Source organism: Aedes albopictus, chromosome 2 (genome assembly GCF_035046485.1).
Source record: "Aedes albopictus strain Foshan chromosome 2, AalbF5, whole genome shotgun sequence".
NCBI classification, from domain to species: domain Eukaryota; kingdom Metazoa; phylum Arthropoda; class Insecta; order Diptera; family Culicidae; genus Aedes; species Aedes albopictus.
Genome location: NC_085137.1, coordinates 471691784 through 471708418, shown reverse-complemented (window position 1 = coordinate 471708418; position 16635 = coordinate 471691784). Strand labels below are relative to the sequence as shown.

The window sequence follows — 16635 nt, the reverse complement described above, 5'->3', positions numbered from 1 at the left end:
ACGTCAGGCCGCTGTTTGTTTTCAGTCAATTATGGTGCCGCGATCGTGCGGGTTCGACGGATTGATGATCGGTTTACGTAGGTGTGTACCTATCTATGCCTAATGCTGCGAAACGGAAGTGAATGTTTGCACACTGTAAATGTTGGTGCGGATTTCTGAAAGGGGACAGGAAAAAGTTTGTCTTTTTCCTGAAAAAGTCGTATATGGGGATAAAGCGATCCCCAAAACAACAAGCAGATAATGTTACACCACTCCGGAAAGCTTGGTTCCACCCACCATAAACCAAATCCATAAACTATAAGCCTCGTTTGACCACCAGACTCCAATCTGTCGACCGGACTAGGCGTAGGTCTATAAGGGAATAAATGCATAAAAATCCGCCCAATCTGTGATGCAACACGATACAACTGCGACTTCGACATAAGCTTGCTGGTTCGTCGGCGCCGCCCCACGCAATGCGGTCTGTTTGCCGGAAAAGGCGAGATTTAAGGGCTGCCCGAGCTAATTGTTTGTTTATGATGTGGCGACCGTGTGACAGTTTTACAGCGCTGTTCGTTGATCGTACTGTACTATTTACGATTTCGTTAAGAAGTGTGATTAGCTATACTGCTGTTTGTAATGATAGGATCACATTAAGACGAAGCTCACCAATGCGTGAACAAACTCAAATGGGCAACCGCCATCATAACATACCGGGGCAGCAGGGATTACAGTGGGCTACTAAACGGTGAGTCGTTAAGGAGAGCGTCCAACATACATAGCGTTGGTCCTCACAAGTTCCTACCTCATGCTTCCACGGGTCAAGCGATGACAAAGACCGCCAGCTAAGAGTTGCATGCCTGGCTGGTAGTGCAGCCTGGGCACTGTTGTTCTTCTGACTTCAGCTAAATTGAGGACTTGAGGAGGTCTATTCACCAAGAAGGTGCGGCACAAACAGCGTCTGTTCTGGCATCCAGCGGCTGAGTAAGAAACGCTGCACCACGCCCAGCTAGATCCAAGGTGGTAGCCCCATCAGCGTGGTCGTCCCAGTGCTGGTTGGGACGTTAAACAGAACTGGCACGATGGCCCTTCGGCGAGACAGGAGTGTTGGCGTAGGCCCAATAATCCACCCGTAAAAATCCCCATTGCGAATAACATAGGAGAAAATACGACTCGATACAATCGGCAAAGACCCACGCGACGAAATAAGGACGATTGGAAACTTGGAACATGGAATTGCAAGTCACTAGGTTTCGCAGGATGTGACAGGATAATCTACGACGAACTACATCCCCGCAACTTCGACATCGTGGCGTTGCAGGAACTTTGTTGGACTGGACAGAAAGTGTGGAAAAGCGGGCATCGAGCGGCTACCTTCTACTAAAGCTGTGACACCTCCAATGAACTGGGAACAGGATTTATAGTGTTAGGCAAGATGCGACAACGTGTGATCGGGTGACAGCCGATCAACGCAAGGATGTGCATGTTGAGAGTTAAGACCCGATGACGAGAAAGAAGCGTTCTACGCGCAGTTAGAGCAAACATACGATGGTTGCTCGCCGCGTGACGTGAAAATCGTTGTCGGCGACATGAACGCGCAGGTAGGAAGGGAGGAAATGTACAGACCGGTAATCGGGCGAAACAGCCTGCGCGCCGTATCGAATGATAACGGCCAGCGATGCGTAAACTTTGCAGCCTCCCGTGGTATGGTAGTCCGAAGCACCTTCTTCCCCCGCAAAGATATTCACAAAGCCACCTGGAGATCACCCGACCATCAAACAGAAAATCAAATCGACCACGTTCTAATCGACGGTAAATTCTTCTCGGATATAATCAATGTCCGCACATACCGCAGTGCGAGTATAGATTCGAATCACTACTTAGTCGCTGTATGCATGCGCTCAAAACATTCGACACTTATCACCACGCGTCGAAATCGAACGCCGCGGCTCAACATCGAGCAGCTGCGTAACGTAGAAGTGGCTCAAGACTACGCGCAGCAGTTAGCAGTGGCCCTACCAACGGAAGAGCAGCTTGGCGCAGCTACACTTGAAGATGGCTGGAGGGACATTCGATCCGCCCTAGGTAGACCTCGGCTACAGCACTAGGCTTCGCGACTCCGAATCAAAGAAACGACTGGTACGACGGCGAATCGAGAAGAATGCAGCATGGGCGAGAATGCTGCAACACCGTACGAGAGCGAATGAGGCACGTTACAAACAGGCGCGGAACAGGCAGAACTCAGTCTTCCGGATGAAGAAGCGCCAGCAGGAAGAACGAGATCACGAAGCGATGGAAGAGCTGTACCGCGCTAAGGACACACGAAAGTTCTACGAGAAGCTGAACCGCTCGCGCAAAGGCTTTGTTCCACAAGCCTACATGTGCCGAGATAATCACGGGAATATTCTCACGAGCGAGCGTGAGGTGGTCGAGAGGTGGCGGCAGCATTACGATGAGCACCTCAATGGCGACGTTGCAAGTACCGAAGGCGGCGTGGTAACAGATCTTGGAGTATGTGCACAGGACGAAAGACTTCCGGCCCCTGACCTCCAAGAGATTGAGGAGGAGGTTGTCCCGTTGAAAAACAACAATGCCGCTGGAGCAGATCAACTACCAAGCGAGCTTCTAAAATACGGTGGAGAAGCACTGGTGAGAGCACTACACTGGGTCATTACCAAGATTTGGGAGGAGGAAGTATTACCGGAGGAATGGATGGAAGGTATCGAGAGTTCGTGGGGCAATATCAGGCTGGATTTATGGGTGAACGCGCTACGGCGGACCAGATGTTCGCCATCCGCCAGGTGTTGCATAAATGCCGCGAATACAACGTGCCCACACATCACTTCTTCATCGATTTTAAATCGGCGTATGACTCAATCGATCGAGAACAGCTATGGCAGATTATGCACGAATACGGATTCCCAGATAAACTGATACGATTGATCAAGGCGACGATGGATCGAGTGATGAGCGTAATTTGAGTACCAGGGACACTCTCGAGTCCTTTCGAATTTCGCAGAGGGTTACGGCAAGGTGATGGTCTTTCGTGCTTGCTGTGCAACATTGCGTTAGAAGGTGTAATAAGGAGAGCGGGGATAAACACGAGTGGGACGATTTTCACGAAGTCCTTTGAGCTGCTTGGTTTCGCTGATGATATTGATATTATAGCTCGTAAATTTGAGACGATGGCGGAAACGTACATCCGACTAAAGAGTGAAGCCAGGTGAATCGGATTAGTCATTAATGTGTCGAAGACAAAGTACATGATGGCAAAGGGCTCCAGGGAGGAATCTCCACGCCCGCCACCCCGAATTAACGAAGGTGATGAAATCGAGGCGGTTGAAGAACTCGTGTACTTGGGCTCACTGGTGACCGCCGACAACGACACCACCAGAGAAATTCAGAGACGCATTGTGGCAGGAAATCGTGCTTACTTTGGACTCCGCAGAACTCTACGATCGAATAGAGTTCGCCGTAACACGAAGTTAACTATCTACAAAACGCTGATTAGACCGATAGTCCTCTATGAGTACCAAACATGGACCCTACGTGCAGAGGACCAATGCGCCCTTGGAGTTTTCGAACGGAAGGTGTTGCGTACCATCTACGGCGGAGTGCAGATGGAAGACGGGACTTGGAGAAGGCGAATGAACCACGAGCTGTATCAGCTGCTGGGAGAACCAACCATCGTCCACACCGTGAAAATCGGGAGGCTACGGTGGACGGGTCACGTCATCAGGATGTCGGATAGCAACCCGACTAAAATGGTTCTCGAGAGTCATCCGACCGGTGCGGACCCTACGCAGAGTGCGGAACTGGAGACAAACAGCCATGGACCGAGTGGAATGGAGACGGCTACTATGTACAGCAGAGGCCACCCCGGCCTTAGCCTGATCGGTAAGGTAAGTATGTTTATGATGATGATGAAGAGTGAAGGATGGAAGATCAAGAATGATGATAATGATGATGATTATGATGTTGATGAAGGATGAAGTGTGAAGGATGAACGATGTAGGATGAAGGATCAATAATGTAGGGTGAAGTATGAAGAAATCGGGCTGTTAGGTGAAGAATGAAGGGCATAGGGTGTAAGATGAAGAATGATGATGATGATGATGATGATAAAGGATGAAGGAAGAATGATGCAGGAGGAAGACAGAAGTATATGGAATACAGGATGAAGTATGAAGGATACAGGATAAAGGATGTAGAATTATGGTGATGATGATGATGATGAAGGATGAAGAATGTAGGATGAAGGAAGAAAGAGGTAGGATGAAGAAAGAAGGATATAAAATGTAGGATGAAAGATAAAGGAAAGATGTTGGTTGAAGTATGAAGGATATAGGATGTATGATGAAGGATAAAGGATAAAGCACATAACATAAGTGGAACTCTGGCTCAAAAAGTTGATGCCTTTCCGAGTTCGTACGCTGGTATACAGGGCATCGAAATGTCAAATGCATTATAACATTATTGCCATACTATTTTTCAGTATGTATACCATTTTTCATTGCTGTGAAGTAAAACAAAGACCTCATAGATCTAGACTGGCAGCACGAGGAGATTTAAAATAAGACATAAATTGTTATAAAACTTTGTAAACTCAAGTCAAAAATACGTTTTATGGTTTTAAATATACAGGGAGATCGATATGTGGAACCGTGGATGTGTTATTTCGGAGATTTCAATGAATTTATGACAAAATAAATAAGTGGATTTCCAGCAGCTAGTTTTGCGCATATCTCAGATGCCAATCTTCGTTCCTGTATTCTTTGCCAAAACTGGAATACTGGTTGGATCAGATGTTTTTTGTTTACCAAAATAAATGACAGTTCGATGCCTTTTATGAAAGATATAACAGTTTCGCGTGCTGGAAAAGGATACAACTTTTTCTTTCGCTCTGACCATGGAGTTCCACTTATGTTATGTGGATAAAGGATGTAGAATGGAAGAATGAAGTATGTAGGATGAAGAATGATGATAGGTGCTGGATAAAGTGTGAAGGACGAACGATGTAGGATGAAGGATAAAGAATAGATGATATAGAAAGGAGGAGGAAAAATGTATGATGAAGGAAGAAGGATGTAGGATGAAGAATGAAGGATAACGATAATGATGATGATGATGATGATGATGATGATGATGATGATGATGATGATGATGATGATGATGATGATGATGATGATGATGATGATGATGATGATGAAGTATGAAGAAAGAAAAATGTAGGATGAAGAAAGAAGGATATAGGATGCCGGATGAAAGATGAAAGATAAAGGAAAGATGTTGGATTAAGCATGAAAGATGAAGGATAAAGTATGATGGTGATAATGATTATGTAGGATTGAAGATGAAGAATGTAGAATGAAGGATAATGATAATGATGATGATGGATGAAAGATGAAGGACAAAAAGTTGATGATGTAGGATGAAGTATGAAGGATTAAAGATAAAGAATGTAAGATGAAGGAAGAAAGATATAGGATAAAGGATGTGGGATATAGGGTGTAGAATGAAGAATTAAGGATGATGATCATAATGATGATGATGATGATGATGATGATGATAATGATTATGATGATGAAGTATGAAGGATAAAAGATGATGGTGTTGATGATGATCATGATCGATTATATTATTTTTCTTTTCTAACGAAGACAATTATAAGTTGTCCTTCAATAAAGTTCAATGTAAATGTGGTTTATAATGTTGGTAGAAGGTCATACATTTTTTTGTTTTTTATTCTTATTTTTTTTTAATTTTTAAACCAATTGAACAGTATGGCAGGGGGAGAATGTAGGGGTTGAGAGAGATAGAGATAAATAGATCAATACGGCATATAGCATTAGTTGCTGTTATGCGTTCAACATGAAACGTCAGTCTTGTAAACCATTTTGTGCGAGAAGGACTTGCTCCTCCTCGTGAGCGTGCGTTCAGCTGCAGGATTCGGCTGGTGTGCGCGGAAGTGTCCTTCCGGACACTACACTTACATTTTCTAAAAATAGAACAACATACTTAAAAATATTTACCCTAATAAGTGACAAAGGAATTATAACACAATTTGTTATAATTTAGTTAAATTCTATCTTACTTCATGGAACAAGTTTTTTTAATAATTTTGTTATGATCATAACACAAGTTATCACCTTTTTGTTCTTTTCAGTGGGAACTTTGTTAGAATTTTTGTTATTTTAACTACTAACGGTACATGTTTTATAACAACCGTTGTTATAAAAATTTATTGTAAAAAAATAACACAGCTTGGGGATGAACCAGCCTCGGGCTGAAATTCCCCATAATAAAAAAGTCAATAATAAATAATAATAACACAGCTTGTTATAATTTTGTAATGTCCATTTAGTCGGGGGATTATTTGTTATTAAAGGCTATGTTCCGTCTGATGTGCCGGGAATTAGCGCATATGACGGAGTAAATTTTTGCCCTACACCAAAATGGTTGCCTTTGTACTGCTTTCATTGTTCTACTGTGTCTATGGTAGAATGATATGCATGATGATACTTAAGTGTCGTCATTGTTCATTTTACAGTCCGATTAACCTTCACGTACCCGACTTCCGACAACTAATTTTCAAAATGCTCGCATTTCGTCAATTTTCATCCGATTTTTTTGAAGTCGCCCCAACCGATCATAAATTGGTGCAAGTTTATTATACTCCATGTAATATCCGGAACCATTCCGGAGATATTCCGGATTGTACTGGGGTCATGCTTTTGACTTGAGAAAATAGCATGTGAGTGTAATTCTCTGCAAGTAAATGCCCGTCCCTGGTGTCCCTTAAAACCATTTTCTATCTCTGCATGGTATGAATTCATTAGCGCAGTCACTTTTCTAAACTTAATTAGAACATTTGTTAAATTTTAGGAAAACATGTTCGATTGCTTAAAGTTGTCCCATTATTTCGAAAATCACTGTAGTTTGGATATGACGACAAGCATAATCGGTGTTGCCTACCAGCAAACGGTCATCGTCTCGTCGGCATCGCCACCCCATTCCCCTTCAACATGAAACATAGTTATAATGCGATTAGCAGTGATCATACACCCCGCGCTTACTGAACCAGCACAGTGGATTAACCGTCACGTCGTCGCGTCGGTTTGATCTTTGCCATCTGCGTGCAGGCACCATGCCGCCGAGTGGTCAACGCTTGGGTCAAAGTGCCTTGTTTCAAGCGCTTTTGTTCACAGCAACAATCAAAGTACAAATATGTTTCGGGTGGGGTAATTTATAGTCAGCTCTTCGGGTTGCATTGCCTTCTTATTCGTTGCTCGCGGGTTCGGTCTTTGAATTTGTAGACTGTAGGTATAAATACAAAGCGATGTGGGAAATCTACGACACGAAAACCAGACCCGAAAAAATGCACCAACTGAACAGGTGTAGTGATAGATAAATCTCACAGCACAGGTGTTTGGAGTCCATAACAATTGCACCTTGATCTCCTCGCTGGGTTACTGCTTGATCTTACACAGGTCAATCATAATTTGTAGTTATGTACAAGAAATACACTACGTCTACAGTATGCTGTGACTAAGCAGTTATTGCTTGAAATACAGAGTGGTGCGTTGTGTGTAGGTCATAAAAATGTTATGCAACGTACAATAATACAAGTGTTTTAAATAACCGAATTTAAATAACACCATTCACTAAAAAAATAAAAAAAAGAATCCTCTAAACGGATATTATAAAATCTGGAATGCTGTTTGAAACATACGAACAGTTACATATTGCAAATTAAGTAATGCGTTTGAATATTTTGAAGTGTACCTGAATCGTCACGTTAGTAAATATCAAATTAACTTCAACAGTTTTAAATTGGTGAGCTCATTCCATAGGTATACCTTCTTAAATCTACTCATAAAACAATGCTAACCAATTTGGTATTGAAACTTGATTTTTTAGGCTTGTGATTTTAAAATCACAAGTTTAATTTTAAATTTAGTTGAACAAAACATTATTTGTCAGCAATACGGATCACACATACTTTGTTTTACTGGTCACTGTAGAATACCCTCTCCTACATATAGGGTATTAGTTCCCTTCTTCAGCATGTGCCTCCCATTTTCATCCTACGAAAAACAAAGGATTGAAGCGATGTGTGTTTTGTTTCATATTTTTGTATTTTTTGTTAGAAGTGAGCACGCATGAAAACAAAAAGAAGGGAATCAATCGGTGCCGTAATCGCTTGTTTTCGAATAGGATGAATATGGTTGATTGATTGATTTGTCTTTATTTAAAAGACTTTCAGCCCTTGGCTGGTTCGTCTCTGTCCTAAAAAGATGAATATGGGAGCGTGAGATTACTGATGGCACACATACCCTATTTCTCTTTCACTGACGAAATATTGCAGATTTCACCATCTGAACAAAGAAGATTCCCGCTGTTTGCAATTTCGGAACGGTCAATTAAGAAAATGAATATCTGTTTTTCGTACGTTTGCCAGTTTGTGGCAGTAAATTCAACATGTACACAGACAGGTTGTCGACCGAATTTCCTCTTCAAAGAATTCCTAAGGAGTGCGAGCGCGAGGAAAACATTCCGTTGCACCATTGCTTGGTGCCAAAATGTTCTGATCTGTGACTGCACTGATGCCCATTCACGTCGCTTTGTCGAAATTGTGGTCTCTCGGAGAATTTCCTGTATTCCTGATCAGATCCCGCAAAATTCAGTGTCATCGACTACAACGACCATCATCGAAGCTCTCGGAGACCGTTATTAGACACCATAAGCGAGAAATAAGCAGTAAATTAGTTGCACAGCGAAAACTTGCATCTGTTTTTAATATCTCGTGTGTTTCGGATTCGGCATGTGTTGCGGGAAATTTTATTGCCTACGACCGGGTGTAATAAAGATCATTCACCCGTCCCACCGAATCACGTCAAAGCGAAGCGCGTGCGACATTTTTGTCTTATGGTAGACATGCTCCTACCGTTGCGTGGAGACGATTGAAGATGGATTTATATTTCAATCGACAACGGTCTGATATGTATTTTTGGCTGTTCGTTTTGTGTTCATGGGGAACTTGACCTAGTCCTAAATACCTTTGTATGCTTTTAAAACAAACTTGAATATAGTTTTAGATAGTATGAAAGGGGATTGAGCCATGTCTATCGAATATTTAGAACTACATCAAATTACGAGAAAACTGCGAAACATGTCGCCGCCCTAACACTCGATTTGCGGTTGCAGCTTTCCAACACTGACCACGATCAATTCTACCCAGTCCTGATCCCCCTCTGCCTTGGTGATCCGTACCTATGTTCTTTGCGCCGTTATAGCGTTCTTCGAAGTATAATTCCACCTTTCAATTAATGTGGTTAACTACCCGACCAGGAACGAATAACTGCCACATAACTGAGGGATACCAAAGTCAGGTATTATACCAAAACACGGTATGGAATGGAAGAGTTATCCTGGTTCAATTGGCTAGAGACAGTACGCCTTCGGAAGACGGAGATGACCAAGTGGCTTCATAACTTGGAGGAAAGAAGCGCACGTTTAACGAATTGGGAGTAGAGGGTTCGATTCCCACCGTAGCACGTGGTTTTTTTTTCTCGCAATTCAAAACTGAATTTGTTCATCAGACTCTTGTTTCTGTTGTGTAGATGAATGTCAAAGTATTTCCAACATTGAAGAAGTTGTTCGAAATGGTGAGTAACTGTCCACAAGCATCTTTCACTGGCATCCTTGGATTTATCCTTGTTCAACTCAGACGGCCTAAGATATCGTAGAGGGGTAGATATCGCCGTTTGTGACGACTTTCTCTTACAATTTGAAATCTTGACATTGGAACTGTGGTTTGTCGTTTTTTTTTTCTTCTTGCAATTGTTTTAAGGTAAACCATGTACACGCAAAAAAATCCTTTCCAATATACGTGCACTCCCAGTCACGGCAACGGGAACTATGCATAGCAACCATAACAACAATAAGAAATGTACACCGTGGACTAGATGTCACATTCTCTAGAACGCCCATATTGACAGCTGGAACTAGTTCCAGTTTACGGTGTATATTTATTTGTTCACGTTTCACGATTTTTTTCGCTGTAGAAGACTTTTTGAAGAACTTCTGCAGAAATTCAAATGAAATTCCAGGGTGACCATGCAAATACGACGATTAGATTTCAATCATCATTCACATTTCTGCGGAAGTTCCTTAAAAGATTCTTCCAGAAGGATTCAGTGATACCTCCAGGAGAACCATTAGGAATTCCTCCAAAAAATCTCCAGGAATTCATACAGATGTTTCTTCAGAAATTAATCCAGAAGCTTCTTCAAAGATTCCTCTTAACCCTCTAATACCCAACCCCGCCTTTAGACGTGGTATAGTTTGAGCATTTTTGTATTTTTTGTTTCGTAGACAATCAATTTTTTTATATTTTTGGCTGATATTAAAGACTATTCTGAATATCTTAAAATGGTTTTTGGTGCCTTTTGAAGCTTATTTACATTTTTTTAAAATCATTGAAAAATTGATGTTTTAGTCACCTTTCAGAAGTCATTGTATATTTTGTATTGAATCGCTTCAATTTACATATTTTAATTTTTTCCCAAATCATACTATCATAGTAAAATAGTTTAAGGGAATCGAATACACTTTAAAATTATTTTTCTTAAAATTATACGGAAAATAAAATTTCCTATGAAAAAAAAATTATAATAAAAATATTTTAACAATAATCATAAAATATCAAAATGGTTTCATCTCAAAAAATCCGTCTCCTAAATAGGCTTCCAGGAAAAATATAAAAGTGTGGGGATGTTCAAAAATAAGAATTAGAAAAATCAAAAACCGAAATTCACTAAATCGAGAATTAAAAAGAATCACAACATGTTTAAATCGATTTTAGATGACGAAAAATGATATTTAGATCAAAATCAAAAATTTGGGTATAAGAGGGTTAAAACTCCTTCAAAGATTCATCTAAACTTAAAGCGGGGATTTCTACAGAAGATCTCTTTTAGAGATTCTTTTAGAGATCTTTTCCTTCAGATATGTCTTCAGTAGTTCCTTTAAAGATTCATCCAGGAAGATTCAGGGATACCTCTTGGAGTTTTATCGTGGATTTCTTCAAAAGATCTATCAGGTATTCTGACAGGAGTTCCTTCTGGGTTACCCTAGCACTTCTTTCAGTAATTCCTGCAAGAGTTCCGTTAAGGATTTCTCCAGAAATTGTTTCAGAAATACCTCCAGGAGTTCTTTCAGGGATCCTGGATTTTCTTCAAGAATTCATCCTGAAATTCCTTCCAGGACTCCTCTTGGAATTCCTTTGAGATGCCTTATGGAGATTTTCCAGTATTTTTTTCAGGAGTTCTTTTATGGATTTCTCTAGCAGTCCTCAACAGAAGTAAGTTCTTCCAGGGATTTCCCCAGAAGTTCCTTCAAGGATCTCTCCAGGATTTTCCTTCAGGGATCTCCCCAGTAGTTCTTGGAAAATTCAAGGATACAGCTAGGTGTTTAATCGGGGATTCCTTCAGCACTTTCCTCGGCTATTCCTACAGGATTTTCCTTAGATATTCATCCATAAGCTCCTTCAGAGATTTTTTCAGGAGGATTTAGGGATGCCTCCAGGAATTGCCAACAGGAATTCCTCCAGAAGTTCTTTGAAGATTAGCCTAGGAGTTCTTCCAGGGATTCCTTCAGAAATTCCTACAGCAGTTCCTACAGCAATTAGTCCAGCAGTTCCTTCGAAGATTTCTTCAAAAGTTTCAGAGATTCGTGCCGATATTTCTTCAGAGATTCCTCCTGGAATTCCCTCAGTGATTCCTCCAGAAGTCTATTAAGATATTTCACCAGGAGTTTCTTGAGAGATTCTTACAGAAGGAGAATACCTCCAGGAGAACTCAGGGATTCCCTCTGACGTTTCTTCAGAGAGTTATACAAAGTTTTTTTTTCAGGGATTAATTCAGGAGTTCCATCAAAGATTCCTCCAGGAGTTCCTTCAGGAATGGGGCACGTTCGGTGTAGTACTAGATTTATAGTAATGAGCTGAATTTTAGTATGGTGAGAAGGTCAATTCTCCGTTTCTGCAATAAAATGGTGCAAAAAGCGTGGGTATTATGATTCCTTGCCTAATTTGATGCTGTTTGAGCAAAACTTTGGGCAACAGTGTTGTTGTTTTCATCATTTCTTGCAACATAAACAACATAGTTATCCAAAGTTTGCAAAAGTTCCTTTGGGAAATCTTCAGGCTTTCATCCAGGAATCGCTCCTGGAGTTCTTTCGGAGACTTTTCCAGGAGGATTCAGGGATGCCTCCAGGAGTTTCATCAAAAGGTTCTCCAGAAGCTCTTCCAGGAGTTCCTACAGGAGTTTCTTCATGGATTTTTGTAGAAGTTCATTTAAGAATTTCTTTAGGGCTTTATCACTCACGGTGTTCTTCCAAGAACTATTCCAGAATTTCTTTCAGGGAATCCTCCGAGATTTCCTTCTGAAATTACTCCTGGAATTCCTTCGGAGATTTCTCCAGGACATTCTGCGGGGATTCGACCTAGAAATTATTCAGGGATTCCTCCTGGAATTGCTTCGGGATTTCTCCTGGAATTCCTTCGGGGATTTCTCCTGGAATTGCTTCGGGATCTCCTGGAATTCTTTTAGCAATTCCTTTTGGAATTTATTCGGCAATTCCTCTTGGAATTCCTTTGGTTATTCCTCCAGGAATTCCTGCGGGAATCCCTACTGCAATTCCTTTGGGACTTCTCCTGGAATTCGTGAATTCCTCCTTGAATTACTATCAGAATTTCTTCGGGTATTTCTCCTGGAATTCCTTCGTTGATTGCTCCTGAAAATTCCTCGGATATTCCTTCAGACATTTGTGCTGGAATTCCTTCGGGGATACCGCCAAATCATTCGGGAATTTCTCCTGGATGCCCTTCGATGATTCCTTCTGAAAATCGTTCATAGAATCCTTCTGGTACATCCTTCGCAAATTCCTTCTGTAATTCCTTCGGGATTTCTCCTGGAATTCGAGAATTCCTCCTTGAATTACTTGAGGAATTTCTTCGGGTATTTCTCCTGGTCCTACTTTGATGATTGTTCCTGAAAATCGTTCGAGAAATCATCCTTGTACTCCTTGTGGGATTACAGCCGGAATTCCTAATTGGAAATCACTGCTGGAATTCCTTTGGAGATTTCTGTTGGAATTCTTTTGGGTATTCCTTCAAGAATTCTTGCTGGAATTAATTCGAGATTCTTTTTGGAATTCCTTCAGAAATTCTTTCTGGAATTCCTCTGGACTTCCTCCGGCAGTTTCTTCACGGTTCCCATGGAATTCTTTCGGGAATTTCTCCTCCACCTTGAAATCCTTTGAGGGATTCCTAAGTCCAAGTAGAGCGACCTTATCATCATACATATTTAATAGCTTCTCAAGCTTCTGAGAAAACTAAGGTACGTGTACCAGTTATGGCACTACTTAATGAAAACTATTTCTACCATATTAAGAAGAAGACCTACTATTGTCATCGATATGTCAAACGACAACTTGGTTTGCATACTATACAGGAACAGAAAAACAGGACAAATCTAAGAATTCGAGACTTGTTAATATCAAATGGGAAATTTTATGTTTATGTTATGTTTACTTTTATTCGCTGACAGGTAAAGCTAAATTTAAATATTCAAGCTACCCGGACCGGTTCCACTTCCGTTACGCCAAATATTTTGAATTTTTCTGATAAAAATCTTATTTGAAAATTATTTTGGAGATACAAATTTTCATAAAATATTCCTCATTTTACTAAAGACATCTTGATTTGAATGAAGCTATCAAACAAAGAAACTGTTATCTATAATGATTAGAACACCACTTGTTTCGGACAGATTTTTAGGAGAAAAAGCCACGATTTGACAGCAGCAATCAGCAGCTTCAAAGCTGAAATAGTATAGATTTTATTGTAATTTAACGGCCTCATTTTAATAGATTTCAGACATCTTACATTTTCGTGTTGTTCTCTGTTTTAGCTTCAAATCTTCCGAAACTGTTCCGCTAGCACTGCATGTTATTCTATTTAGGTTTTAATCAATTATTAATAAGGCAAATTGTAGTTCATAAGTTTTAACTTACTCTTAAGGATCAATTAACAATTCTTGACTGTGATCTGGACTGTGTACTGTGCGATACTTAAACGCCTGCAATTCGAGTAAGATTTCAATATTACTTTAGTACAAACTGTCTTCCTTCACAACACCTCAACTGTTTAACTGAACAACAACTGAATTTAACTTACTGTAATTCACAAATTCAATTAATTACAAATTCGCACTTAAATTCACCACTGACTTGACTTTAATTTTCATTCAGCTGGTGCACTCGGTCAGGTATTGTTTTATTCTGGTTTATGCTCCTGGTGACACTTCGCCACGCTGTTTGTTGTCTGACGTCTATGCTCCGGCTAACTGACATTGACAACCTTGGGCGGTACTGAACTCACTCAACTACAGTACGAGTATGCTCAGTGGTTCCGCAACACCACTGTAACAAAAATTTCTGTAGATTGATAGTAATAAATTACCAACCAACGACTTAAATGGTACTTGAAACCAGGAAGGAAATTTAAATGCCTCAACAAAGCTGAAAACAAGAATAAGAAATTATATGATCATCACCCGCCATACTTACATGTCTGGTTAATACTCCTTGTCATGAAACCTCTGCTATGCACATCCAGAACCAAAACCACCAATGAATGGACTCGTTTCCCCTAGAGCCCCACAATTCACTCACACACAAACGCCCCCAGCACTTCACAGCACCAGATGATTGATGCGCTCCGAGATTTTCCGACTTCTTCTTGGTTTCACTTTCACAAACCGCGCCGCACAGACTTCTTGCGCTCGAGAACATATGATAACAAAACCCGTATAATTACAACCGGCAGGCAAACCGTGCCACCAAGAACAACTCACATATTTCCCACGTGCGCATAAATCACTCGACGCGTGTGCACGATCGTTAACCCGAATATCTTCCTTGTTTTCCTTGTGCGGTGCAGTCTCTTCTGTATAATGCACTCACTTCACTTTCATTGGACGTTTACGACGCATCCGAAACACGCTCTGTGCACCTTGCTTTTCTGCACTGTGAATTGCAGGAAAAGCTTAATTGGATTGGGGGCGTACGATTTTTACGCTTCACTTTTTTTCAGTGTAAAATACGTTTTACCCACTTAAAAGCAACCGGCTTCGAATTAAAACGCAAACATTGAGTAACTACTCGACGAGATATTCAAGGACTAACGAAAATAATAGCATTTCGATTAGTTTCAATTGATGCGACGATAAAGATAAAATCCCAATTATACACTGAAACAAACCGGCGGTGTCGAACCATATGGTCAACGTTACACACACACACACGCACACCAACAAAACAGGAAATCACTCGATGACGTTGGAATTTTCACGATCAATCACAAAACCGGCTGGCCGGCAGTCTCTTGATTCGACCGAAAGAGGGAAAACCGGAGGAGGCTGTCTCACGTATGTTTCACTCGTGATGTTTTTCTTCTATCTCCGGGTAAAATTAGAATTTCGAAGCACTTTGCCACAATCACAACAAAAACGGCGGGTTTCGAAGCTCTGCAACAGAAACAAAAACCTTTTTGCGTCGATGATTATGAATTTGTGCGCGGAAACGATCGTAGATCAAATTCGATAATTAGCACCGTGAGACGCAATTAATTGTGTGGATTCAATTTTGGAGGGGCGGAGCCATTTGCTCCATTAGCTTCCATTAACTCGCCGAAAAATGGCCCACTCGCCGATGAATAATGAACTACAATCGATCACTGCTCATTAAAATATTAACACGGCATGTAGCGACACGGTGATCGCTCAAAAACAGAAGCCAAATCGTTTACCGCATGAGAAAAAATCGAATTCACATAGCGCTACGACACTAGCGCCACCACTTGAGAAACGTCAAATCGTCGCTGTCGCGCGGTCGCAGTCGTCATGGAAATGCACCTTCCGTCCGGTAGGGCGAATCCTCGTTTATCGAATCGTTTTTTCGCGCGTCATATCCCTATACGAACGATCGCGGCGAACTGGTCGCAGAATCGCGGAAGACGACGTAATGCGGAACTTGGCAGAAGCGTGCACCGAAGGAACGTCTGAAATGCGACTGAACCGACTGACCGGGAGGAAAATTGTGTCTCACACATTCTACCGCGCCACGATCACCACTACCACCGGTTGGAAAATCTATCTGGTGGAAACACATCGGAGGACCAAACCGCGGGGAAGGACCGGACGGTAGGAAGATGGGTAAAACATCTCTAGAATATCACAAACCATCGACGTCGACGTAGCCAACGACATCCAAGAAGGCGACGGCCGCCACAAGTGAGAGTGAAGCCGCAGTGTGTATTTATAAATTTTCTATTACGACAAACGAGAACACAAATGGATCCCCAATGGAAATGAGGAAAATCCAATGTGGGCAAACTAGAGTGACACATGTGTGCCTCACGCGCCAACAATACAAACACCTTGGAGATTTTTTTCTCCTAGAATAGAACACCCAGACGAATGCGACACGCATTCGCCGGAGTGTGTCTGTAAACAATTTACAAAACGTGCGAAGAAATACCTTTCGACAGTGACACGCAACACGTTTCCTCGGGTGTACCTTTCAGAACCC

General features: G+C 41.4%; 1 protein-coding gene and 1 long non-coding RNA gene across 9 annotated transcripts in view; both read right to left on the bottom strand.

Moving 5' to 3' along the window:
• The window catches only part of LOC109414826 (supervillin), a 1049091-nt gene extending 1032939 nt beyond the window's left edge, over positions 1 to 16152 (bottom strand). For 2 of the 8 annotated variants that reach the window (XM_062854057.1, XM_062854059.1), the window contains exon 1: positions 14614 to 16152. In XM_062854057.1, coding sequence (XP_062710041.1) covers positions 14614 to 14638 — 25 coding nt within the window. In that variant the 5' untranslated portion in view covers positions 14639 to 16152. The remainder of the gene's footprint in view (positions 1 to 14613) is intronic. The other 6 variants (XM_062854049.1, XM_062854058.1, XM_062854050.1 and 3 more) reach the window with 6 other exon arrangements.
• On the bottom strand, positions 13838 to 14605 carry LOC134288643 (uncharacterized). The gene is made up of 2 exons (XR_009998078.1): positions 14222 to 14605; positions 13838 to 14123 (listed from the first exon to the last, which is right to left on the bottom strand). It is a non-coding gene; the product is annotated as an uncharacterized LOC134288643 (long non-coding RNA).
• Positions 16153 to 16635: the final 483 nt, after the last annotated feature.